Source organism: Marmota marmota, unplaced genomic scaffold (genome assembly GCF_001458135.2).
Source record: "Marmota marmota marmota unplaced genomic scaffold, marMar, whole genome shotgun sequence".
Taxonomy (NCBI): domain Eukaryota; kingdom Metazoa; phylum Chordata; class Mammalia; order Rodentia; family Sciuridae; genus Marmota; species Marmota marmota.
Window position 1 is genome coordinate 6,387,930 of NW_026000001.1, and position 11,855 is coordinate 6,399,784.

The 11,855-nt window shown below is 55.4% G+C and overlaps 1 protein-coding gene across 8 annotated transcripts in view; it reads right to left on the reverse strand.

The window, feature by feature from the left end:
• Ap2a2 (adaptor related protein complex 2 subunit alpha 2) overlaps positions 1–11,855 on the reverse strand; it is a 70,977-nt gene that overhangs the window by 11,068 nt on the left and 48,054 nt on the right. For 5 of the 8 annotated variants that reach the window (XM_048807894.1, XM_015503346.2, XM_048807891.1 and 2 more), the window contains 8 exons: positions 9,828–9,936; positions 8,890–9,040; positions 7,808–7,976; positions 5,926–6,063; positions 3,862–4,044; positions 3,524–3,621; positions 2,995–3,226; positions 2,745–2,918 (listed from right to left, as the gene is read on the reverse strand). In XM_048807894.1, the coding sequence (XP_048663851.1) occupies positions 2,745–2,918; positions 2,995–3,226; positions 3,524–3,621; positions 3,862–4,044; positions 5,926–6,063; positions 7,808–7,976; positions 8,890–9,040; positions 9,828–9,936 (1,254 nt within the window). The remainder of the gene's footprint in view (positions 1–2,744; positions 2,919–2,994; positions 3,227–3,523; positions 3,622–3,861; positions 4,045–5,925; positions 6,064–7,807; positions 7,977–8,889; positions 9,041–9,827; positions 9,937–11,855) is intronic. The other 3 variants (XM_048807895.1, XM_048807892.1, XM_015503347.2) reach the window with 1 other exon arrangement.

Genomic DNA, 11,855 nt, shown 5'->3' on the forward strand with positions numbered 1-11,855 from the left:
GCCTGCAGACAAACACATGGCTTTGATCCTCAGAAAACTATTATATCCCTTGGTGTGATGGGGGCCAGAGAAGGGATCCCTATATCACCCGGTGTGACGAGGGCCATAGAAGTGACCACTACATGATCTGCTATGAGGAGGGCCACAGAAGTGAGTGCTACTTCACCAGGAGGCATAGCTCCACGCACCTGCACTTGCTCTTCAAGACACGCAGATGGCTCACCTCGGCTCTGATTCTATGTGGGCCTGGGCCCAGCTGCAGAATTAAGCCAACCACACAACTGGGTGCCTGGGTGCTTCCAGCAGAGCTCTTCAGGGCCACTCAGGCCTGGGATCTGATGGTCACATGACTGCAGATGCTACTGACTGCATGAACTAAGGCTAGAGATGTGGATGCCTGCACGAAGACACCCCCCCAGTGGCTGGTCCAAGTCCCACTGGACAGCCATGAAGACTAAACCGGGTTACAGTGTTCCAAGAACTAGGTCCTAGGGCTACCCAACATACTCACTCAGTCTGCACTGGTTTTCCCCAGAACTAGCCAAAAGGCTGTCATTCCCCATGTGGAAGCCCCGGCACGTGGGGCCAGGCCTATAGGCCTGCCATCTGGCCTTCAGCAGAGCCATACCAGGCACAAAGGACCTTGCGGCCCCTTCACACCAAGCTGGGGTGTTAAATGTGTTTAACTGCGTGTGCAGATACATGGCTTTATGCATGGACATGACTCCAAGATGAAAGAGGAACAGAACATCAGCTGGTGAGATGGGTGTGGGTGTCAGAGGCCCACGCTGGGCCAGGCAAGCCCACTGGTCTGTCTCTGCAGGATGCAGGTACCAGATGCACTGTGCTCCTTCCTCAAGGGCCACTGACTGACCCAGAAGACCTGGGTCACACATGCCCCAGGGAGAAGAAAGAGGCCACAGAGGAGCGGGCAAGTCTGGCTGGACCCACTGCAGGTGGCTACTCCACCCCTCCGCCCAGCCCTGTGTCTTCAGGAGGCTGTATGCCAGAGGGCTATGGGTTACAGACAGGCACCCACAGGGTGAGCCCCTGCAGCTCTGCCAGCCAGTCAGCTCCTCACCACTGGCTCCTGAAAGGTGGTTACAGTATGTCTGCTTTCTAAATGTCTCTTAAAACTGCGAAACCCCCCTTTGTCCTATTAAACAAGCACCCCAAGAGTTATGAGTGTAGGAGCAAGGCTGCTGTATCAGGAGGACCCAGCAAGCCACAGCCACACCCCTACCTCCCCCACCTGCTGGCCTCCAGGCCTTAGGGAGACCCTCCCAGGAGTGCTGCCAGCATCCAGACACCTGAGCTGCACCTATTCCCTCCAACAGCAATCACAGCAGGAACTGAAGCAAAGAGCACTTGTGCCCAGACTGGGGCCAGCACAGCCTCGGGGACACCTGGTCAGCAGGGTGGCCAGCCACAGCCAGGCAAATCTGCAGCCGCAGGTATGTCCTGGTGCCCTCCATGGGACCACAGGTGAGATTTTTGCAAAGATGTTCTGGCATTACCCATGACCTTAGTAAAAGACACTTTGGCCAACAGTGCCCCAGATGAAAAGTGCCACATGAAACCCAGACCTCCCAGTGCTGCTAGGCAAACCAGGTGTGCCCCTGCCCCCATCCTGCTCCTCCTTCCTCAACGCCCAGGGCCCACCAATAACCCACTTTAGGAGAAGGTCTGCCATTGCACCCCATCGTGGAGTTCAGGGTGCAGGCTGCAAGTCTCACCATTCCCACTTTCCCAACCATTCGCCTGCCAGTGCCTATAAAGTCAGGAAGGGGCATGCAGCCCAGTCAGAAAACTGAATCAACCTTGAGGAGGCCTCCAGAGGGTGGGCCTTATCAAAAAGCCAAGCCTCAGGGAGCCTACACCTACCTTCCAAGGACAGCCTCACTGCACCCAAGGCTCTGACCCCCTGAGCACATAGCCCAACCCCTCAGCCTGGGTCCCAGGCCCACCTCCCAGTCCACACACACCTGGCTGGGCATGTCATACCTCACTTATCAGGGCCAATGCATAAGAGAAAAACCAAGTAAATCCAAACAGAGACCAACGACAGCCTCATGGTAGCCACCAAGGCCCTTCTATGGCTGCGGATGTACCTTCTTCAGAGCTGCAGAGCCCATGTGACACCCTAGAGGAACTCTGTGGGTCTCCTCGGAGGCTCTGTAGGACCTGGTCACTGGACACCTGCACCCACATCCTCCTCCAGATATGGCCTCACCTTGCTATAGGGCCAAAGCCTCTGCTCTGCAGGACATGGCTGCTGCCCTTTTGCCCTGGCCTGGACCCCATGGATGCCTGTGCTGGCACCATGTGAATAGCCCCATGTTAACAAGCCACTCTCACCACGTCACTCACAAGGAAGATATTTACTCTACTTCAGCTCACTACAGAAAACCTCCAAGAGCGGGGCCCGTCCTCAGCCTAGAAGCATGCAGACAGGCCACCATGGGAGGGCAAGGGACCAAGCCCCCAGGTCACCTGGAGGGAAGTGGGGAGCTGGCCTGCCGCCAAGAAGCCAGTCACACAGATACCTCCAGCAGGCAGACACCAGCCTCCGCAATAAGCCACCTGAGAGCCTGGGTGAAGAAGCACGCAGACCCCAAGCTGAGGGCCAACGCTGGGCTCTCAGTACACGTTAATAAAAATTCTCCCTGACATGCTCACACTCTGTGTATCCTGATCTCAGGTTGTGGGGCCCCGGGGGTCAGGCACAGTAGGCAAGGACCCACCGCGGCGCTGGTGCTGGCTGGGGCGGGCTCGGGGCCCCCATTCACATCCGCACTCCGTTCCCGCTTGGTCTCCTCCAGGTCGGTCACTGTGCTTGGGCCCTTCTTCTTCTTGAGCTTGGCCAGGATGGAGGACTCACGCTCTGGGAAGGGCGGCATCTCCTCCAGGACAGTTGCCTGGTTGAAAGAACACAAGTTTGGCTTGGCCCAGGGCCCTGGATGCCTAGCCCCAGTCCACCAGGCCACTGCGTACCAGGATGTCAGTGCTGGCAACAGTACTGAGGCGCAGGTACTCCACAGCTCGCTGTTGCAGCTCCACATCCGCATTCTTCAGCTGGCTGTCGCTGCGCAGCACGTCCTGGATGGTGGTCTTTACCTCCGGAAAGAGGTTCACGAACTTGATGTAGGTAGACAAGAGCAGCGCCCGGGTGGGGACACTGCACAGGTGGAACTTGGAGTGCAGCAGGTCGAACTGGATCAAGGGGCTGGTCAGGGCAAGGCAGGCTGTCAGCTTGCCAGCTCAGAGGCAAGCACAGCTGGGCGGTCATGCTAAGATACAAGCCCCCAGGGAGGCTGCGTTTCTTGTGCCAGATCTGTCTGCAGGTACTTGAGGACACCAGCCACAGGACCACATAATCTGTACTTTTAACAGAGGCATGCTACTTGAATGACTTGGAGGGTGTTGGATCAATGTGAGGACAAGCATTTCCCATCAGGAGGACGAAGGGTGCAGGGCAACCCACGACAGAGCACATGCCAGCCGGCGCACAGATGTGTCTTACCTGGATCGAGGATCCCCAGCTATCAAGTTTCCAAACTCCCCCAGGATGTAGCCGCCTACTTTGACCAGATTCTCGTGGCATGCTGGAGCCTGCAGAGCCTACGAAACCATGAATGGGCTGAGCCAGGTACAGGAGCTGCAAGCCACAGCAGAACAGCCGGGGGCACCTGAGCCCAGGAGGAGAGGCTCAAAGGGACAGCAAGCTCAGGGCAGGGGGATCACAGGGTACAGCAAACAGGAGCAAAAAGGGCAAAAAACACCACCCACCGGGATTCACATGAGCGTGGGCACCAAAGCCCTACTCACCACCCTTGCCCACCACATGAACCCAGGCCGCACCTCGAACACCGTCTTGGCAGCATAGCCCTGTACGTCGTCCCGGTTGATGACAATCTGAATGACTCGGTACCAGACCTCCTCGCTCACGTAGTCTCCTGCGATGCGGATCAGGTTGAGGATGGTGTCCACGTACCAGGTGTAGTCCACTGCATACTTCTCAGCCAGGATGGCCACCTTCAGCACCTGCCAGGGGACCACCAAAGGACAAGCCATCATCCAAATCCGTAGAGGACCTAAAGTTGGGGTGTGCGGAAAGCCCTCACTGGTTCTCTAAGGAGGCCCAGGGTGTGGAGCCGCTACTCAGGCAAGAAAAGCCATCGACCCCCAGGGACAGGCAGCAGTAGCTGAGCCAGGCATGCAATGGGACACTATTACCAATAGCCTCATGCCACCTGCAAGATACCCCAGGTGAAATGGCACTGCACACCATCCTCAGGCCATGGCTCTTCCTCCTGCTGGCCTGCCCACCACATCCCCAGGTCTCCTCTTATTTGCCTGCCCTCTCTCCATGGGAGGATTGCCAATTCACCACCCCCAACCTAGCCCCGGCAAGCTCACACCATAGGGGCAGCCACCCAGTCTTCTTGCATGGAGCCCAAAGGGTACCAGCTGCCAACCCTGAGCCAGCCATCATGGTGACCAGATCCCTCAGGCCCCACCATCCCCAGCCTAGAGCTAAAACACCCATCCATCTGCTCTGCACACCCCCTCTCCCATCAGATTCCAAGACACTTCCAAAGCGTCAAAGCCCATGGCCTTCGAGCCAGCCCTTGCCCTCAGCTGTAGGCTGGGGGCCCTCACCACTTCCCACAGGACATCTTCCTGAGGCTACCAGGCCTGCTTCCAGCACCCACAGCACATGCAGACCACCGTCCTGCCCCCAACCTGCGAGCACGTGAGGGAGAACAGCCTGTGGGCTGGGTGGCCGTAGCACCCGGACCCGCAGCAGCCAACAGGGCAACAGACGGGTGGGTCGTGGGTGAGTCGTGGTCCTGGGACTGAGACATGTGATGAAAGCAAGCCGACAGGACGATAGCTCCTCGTGTAACAGCCCATAAGCCAGCACTCAAACCCAGGGTGCGTGGTGCATACGTGATGTGCCAATGGGCACAGATCCCCTGACTGCCGCACCCCCTAGAGCAGAGTTAAGGAGGGCCTCTCCAGTGACCAGCCCCCAAGCCAGACACACCCCAACAAGCCCCACAACTCAGGCCAGAAACAGACACTGGCTGAAGTCGGCAGGCCACTTGCCTAGCCAGCCATGTCCCACATAGGTCCAAAGTGACCCTGAACTCTAAGCTGTTAAGCTGGAGTCAGAATTCACCTTTCTAGGCGGGGGTTGTGCTCAGAAGTAGAGCGCTTACCTAGCACGCGTGAGGCACTGGGTTCAATCCTCAGCACCACATAAAAATAAGATAAAGACATTGTGTCCAAAAAAAACATTAAAAAAACAACAACAACAACAACAACACACCTTTCTATTGTACGTCAATTAGCTCAGGTGCTTCAGAGAGCTGAGCAACACCCTGCCTATCCTCAGGCATGGAGAAGCCAGTGCCACCCCTGGGTTAGGAGCAGAGCAGTCAGGGCAGCCATGGGGCTCCAAGGTCCCCTCCCTCAGACCTGCTCTGTGACAGAAGCAGGGGCCTGCTGGGCGGCAGCAGCCTGTCAGGAATGTGCCTGCTGCATGGCGACCGACAGGACTCACGAAGGGAGCACTGCTCAGGCTTAGTGCAGCTAGAGATGCTGAGGACCAGGGAAACCGGCCATGCGTCAGCTACGGTTCAAAGGCAGCACTGCCGAGAGCTCTGCCCACAGGCTGTGAGATGCCGGCCGTGACGCACACCACGGAGGCCGCGTTCAGGCCTGCCACACGGATGCCGCACTGCAGGACAGAGGTCCTGAGAAAGCCTGCTGCTGGGCAGATGTGAGGCATCTCCTTGCTGACTGGAAGGCCAAGGGATCCTCTGTCGAGCGTCCTACGGAGCCCCACCAAGCCTGCTGGACAGCCACAAGCCACCACGGAACAGTCCAGAGGTGGGCAAGCCCGGGCTGAGGACTCACAATCTCCTCTCGGATGGAGTAGTCGGCTGTCTCCAGGTAGCTTAGCATCTCGGCCACAATCTGCTGGGCATTGCTGCGGTCACACATGGCGTAGAGCAGGTCCACCGCTCGCTGCCGCACACTCACGTCCCGCTCTGTCTGCAGGGGAAGGAGGGCAATCAAGACACTGCCCATGCAAACCACAGGCTGGTGGACAGTCAATGTCCCCTGAAGTGTGTGGCCCAGGGGTCCTGCATCTACATCCTGAGGGAGCCACCCAGGGCTCCCCATGGCTCTGCCCTCATCAGGCAGTCACTGCACCCACCTCCCTCACTATCTGTACCTGGAAGCCCAACAGACTGGGGATCGCCAGACCCCTCACTCACTCACTCACCACCCCAACGTGGGTCAAACAGTCCCTCCAGCCTGGAGTCTAGCTCCCTCCCACTCACCACCACACCCACTTCACCAGCCAGGTTCTCTGTGCCCAGTGGTTGAGCCACGGAGGCCTCTCTATTGTGTGGTCACAGACTGGTTCCTTCTGCATCACCTGGGAACATCGCCCGGGAGCTCACCTGGGAGCTCGCTATGACCCTGCCCCAGAAGGAACCAGAACACGATGTGTGAGGAGGGTGAGTGTGGTGGTGAGCTGAACACCCCAGAGCAGCACAGAGAAGGGCCCGAACAAGGGCTAGAGCCATGTGAAGTGAAAGCTGTTCCCTGTCAACGACTACGGAAACGACTAGAACAGACGCTAAGCCAGGACCAGAACCCAACCTCGACTGGTCCCCACACAAAGCTCAGGGAGCCACAGAATGCCAGGACTCGTAGACCTGCTGGGCCACTACCCACAGCTGAGCCAGGACACGTACTGTGACCTCCACCTGTAGCTCTTTGCTGCTCCGGGCTCACAGGCAGGCCCGCTGGTCAGTCCTGCAGACTTGGGCAGACAGCAGGACATGGCGACCCCAACTAGGCACCTCCAGAGCTTAAATTTTAGTTCTTAAAAAATATCTGAGGGGCTAGGGTTGTGGCTCAGTGGTAGTGTGCTTGCCTAGCATGCGTGGGGCACTGGATTCTATTCTCAGCATCACGTACAAATAAATAAAATCAATGTCCATCAACAACTAAAAAATTTTTTTAAAAAATCAGAAATCCGGGCTGGGGTTGTGGCTCAGTGGTAGAGCGCTTGTCTACCACGAGCGAGGGCCTGGGTTCGATCCTCAGCACCACATGAAAATAAATAAATAAAGTTATTGTGTCATACTACAAAAAATAAATCTTTAAAAAAAAAAAAAAAATCAGAAATCCTCGAAAAAGTGAATTTTTCTCTGCCAAGTGTGATTTTTCTTAAAAAGAATAAAATATCTCATCTTTCAGCCAGGTGTGATGGTGCCCAGCTGGGGAGGCAGAGGACGGCAAGCTCAAAGGCAGCCCCAGCAGTGGCGGGAGACCCTCAGCAACTTTGTGAGACCGAGTATCAGACATTCAAAGATATGAAATAAAGGACAGGGACAGGGCTCAGGGGTTAACATCCCTGGGTTCAATTCCTGGTACCAAAAAAATTCACCTTTCTATCAAAAAAGAATCGCTCTGTTCACTGAACCATTAGATGGAACTCAGCAAGCAGGATCCCACAGGAGAGCTGTCCCACAAGAAGTCAGGACTGCTGTGGTCACACGCGTGCAGCCCAGAGTCCCACGCAGTGTGGGACTGGCCAGGCAGTGTGGCCTCAAGACACGGTGGGACCCCATGGCAGGGCAGATGACAACTAACCCAGAAGCTGTGCCCAGTCAGTGTGATGGGTGACAAGAGTCAGGCCACCACTTCTGGACCTAAATGCAACTGCCAAGGGGACCCAGCGGTGTCACAGAAGCACCCACGACTCCCACCATGGTGCTACCTTGAGGGCGTTGATGACAGTCTCAATGTGGGTCTTGACAGCCTCATGGGAGAACTCGGAGCTGGCCAGCGTGCACATGCTCTCCAGAGCCAGGTAGCGCAGATTGGTCTCCCGGTGCTGCAGGAACTGGCCCAGCTGGTTGCAGGCGCGCACGAGCAGGTTTGGTTCACTGCACAGGCAGAAGCGGGCGGGAGAGGCTTCCTCAGCACTGGTCACACCAGCAGGAGAGCCTTGGACCCTGCTGTGCACTGACAAGGGCATGATATGCCGCCCAAGCAAGAACTCCAGGGGCCCGAGACGCAGGAGCCCAGCTTGGTTCCTCAGTTGGGTGTCACACCCTACAGCTCCTGCTCCCTCTGGAACCTCCCAAAGCTCTGAAGAACCCCACCCACTCTGGAGTCTGAAGGTCAAGGTGCTGCTGGCATCAGGTCCTGACCAGAAAAGCAACTTCAATCAGCAGCCAGCTTGGTGCACACGTGTACAGGCAGCAAAAGGCCAGGGCAACCAGCCAGTGAGGAGGCACGAGGCACGCACAGGCAACTCCACGCAGCACCCACTGCTTCAGGTGACTCCGACTCTCTTTAAGTATATTCAGTGAGGACCATGAGGCAACCTCCAATTAGAAACCTCATTTCACACGGCTCCCGACCCTGATGAGGGTGGACATCAGCCTGCTGCTCTACAAGGAAGCAGTGACTCGAGAACAGCTACTGTCTGCCCACAGGCCCCGTGGGCCACATGTCCCGTCTCTGAGCCAAAGCACAGTGCTGTAGGCCCACAGGGGAGCAGGACAGCCACCCACAGCCCTCTGTGCTGTGTCCACAGGCAGGCTTGTCTCTACCACTGCCTCAAGAGACCTGGGCCAGCACAGGACACACAACCTTCTGCAGGACTATGGGAAAAGCCAATCGGGACACAGAAGCACAGAGGGACAGGAGGTGGCTCTGGGGATGGCAACAGTCAGCAAAGCATCTGGTGAGGGTTCTGGGGCCAGAGAGGGCATGCCAGGTGGCAGTGGGGCAGAGCCCATGGGGAGCAATGCTGAGAGTCACACCAGTGTGTGCAGGAGGCCAGCAACTGACCTGTCATGGTGGATAATCAGGCTGATAGCCTCGAACAGCACCGCATTCTTGGCGTTGGAATGCTGTACTTTCTTTGACTTGGGCGGCTCCTGGGCTTTGTTCAGGATGGTCTCCAGGCACTCGGTCAAGCGGCCTCGCACTGCAGGGTCTTCTAGGCAAGGAAGAAGGACTGGTCAGGCTCCCTGGCCTCAGACCCACACCTGCTGACAGGCCCCCAGACTGGCACAGCGGATCTGTGGGGCCCTCGACACAGCCAACCCTAACAGTGGGGCAGCTGGGAGCACTCACAAAACCACGAGAGAAACCCGAGTCAGCACCCCATTCCCATGGCACGGACACCAGAAATGAAGGGTCCTGCACCTCAAAGCAGGCTGCACACAGAGCACTTTTACTGGGATACAGATCACCTTAGTGGAAAGGGAATAAAATCCACAGATATGGACAAACACAATGAAAAAATCTTAGGCTAAAGGGCCAAAGGCCTTCTATGCACCTGCTCTCACCCACAGGGACAGGAAGAGCTGCAGTGGCAACACAGAGGGAAGCCTCACAAGGCCTCTGGGACCAAAGGGAAGGAGTACAAGGACCAGTGATAACTTGGCGACTCCTGTGACATGGCTACTAGCACTGGTGACAGGCCAGCATAGGACTCAGTGGCACAGCACTGGAGTTGATGGTAAGCCCTGCTTCATCTCTAGCACCATGGAAAGAAGGCTTGTCTCAAACTGCACAGATCTGAGACCACAGAAAAGCACAGAGGAACCCTAGTCTTAACAAAACTGAGACACGGCTGTATCAGCAGAGGGAGCTACAAATGAAAACCAGGACTCCTGCAAGGAACTTCCCGCAACAGCAGAAGGCTCAAATCTACTCAAAGAACTAAACCCTCCCGGTGCAGGTCTGGGTAGGCCGACTTCCCCTGCCCCGCTGGCCATCACCTGGGGGTGGGTAGCACTGCAGCAGCCTTAGGAGCTTGACCGACAGCCAGGGCGCCGGGACAAAATAGTAGGTGTAATCCTGAAGATCTGTTGAGGCCGACGTCACAATCTGTAACACAGAACAGGTGAGAGGTGCTGACAGCAGGAACCCCCAGAGGGCACCCAAGAAGCCACGCTGGCTCCTGAGGCCATGCCCATCTGCAGATCCACTCTGTTCCAGGTGCACACACAGCACTGCTTTCCTGTCTCCACATCAGGCACACTGCAGGCCTGTGCCACGCCCCAGTGGACAGTCCTGTCCTGTCACCATGATGCCTGCAGTGCTCTGCAGCACAGAAGGGTCACAGCAGGTGCCAGTCAACAGCCAAGCAGCAGTCCTCTCTGGCACCCCACTCTGTGATGCCTGAATGTGACATCAGCCTTTCCTCTGAGGGCTGGGGAATGAATGGCATACCAGAGCAAGAGCTTTAGGCCCCTAGGAAGGGAAGAGACTCCTTGAAGAAGCCAGAGTTCTGACCCCACCCAGGCCCTGCAGCCCCAGGCACGGACCTCTGTAGTGAACTTGGACCTCTGTAGTGAACTTGCCGAGTAGCAGCAGGCTGCACTTACAGCTCAGCACAGCCCTACACAGCAGACCTCACCATCCTTGGAAAGGAGAACCTATGGCTGAGACCTCGTTCCTATTGGCACACAACCAGGGTCTTCCTCCTCCTGCTCCAGGAGCTCAGAGTGGCTCCTCCTCCCCACAGAGCACATAAGTGATATGGATGCCAGCATGAACCCATCTGAGAAAGCTCAACCAACCCTTGCCCTAAGCTAAATGGTACTAACCTAAACTGTGGTTGTACACACACCTCCTGCAAGAAGCAGAGCTCAAAGCTGCTCAGCAAAGAGAGACCGACAGGACAGACACGCACTGCCAGAGAGCAGAGGCAAGCACATTAGGCAGGCACCACACTGTTTCCCATAGGGGAATTCCTACAAAGGAGACCCTACTTTAAATGGCTTCCAGTTAATTAATTATAAAAGTGTCCAGCAAATTAAAGATAGGAACTTCTTTAACGTGATCAAGAAAATCAACAAGCAGTGGCCACATCTGCCATCCCAGCTGCTCGGGAGGCCGAAGCAGGAGGATTCAAAGCTCAAGGCCAGTCAGCAACTTAGCAAGAGCCTGTCTCAAGATAAAAACTAAAAAGGGCTGGGGGTGTGACTCAGTGGTTAAGCAACCCAGAGTTCAATCCCCAGTACCCAAAAGAAGAAAACCAACAACAACAACAAAAAAGAAACCGTTCTACAGCAAACATCATACTTAATGGTAAAATATCAAAAGCCTTCCCAATGAGACAAAACACAAAATACTGATCACGACTTCTGTTCAACATCACAATGGAGGTCTGGACTGGAGCAATAATGCAGGTGAAATGAACAAATACGGGCTGGGAAAGGAAAAATAAACATAGATGATACAGTGGAATGTAAAGAAAATCCAAAGAAAGCTGCACATAAAGTACTATCAATCAGGGAATTCAGGGGGCTGGGGTTGCAGCTCAATGGTAGTGCACTTGCTAGCCCATGTGGGGCACTGGGTTCAATCCTCAGCCCCACATAAAAATAAATAAATAAAACGGAGGTATTGTGTCCGACTACAACTAAAATTTGAAGGAAAAAAAAACAACAAGGAGTCTGGGAAAGTTGCCAACTCCAAGATCAATGCAAGACTGACTATAGTAGCCAGCTTTGGTGGCATAAGCCTGTAATCCCAACAGCTTGGGAGGCTGAGGCAGGAGGATTGCATCAAAGTTCAAAGGCAGCCTCAGCAATGGCAAGGTGCTAAGCAACTCAGTGAGATTCTGTCTCTAAATACAATATAAAATAGGGCTGGGGGTGTGGCTCAGTGTTTGAGTGCCCCTGAGTTCAATCTCTGGTACAAAAAAAAAAAAAAGATACTGTATCCATCTGTAACTAAAAATGATAGAGAGAGAGAGAGAGAGAGAGAGAGAGAGAGAGAGAGAGAGAGAGAGAGAGAGA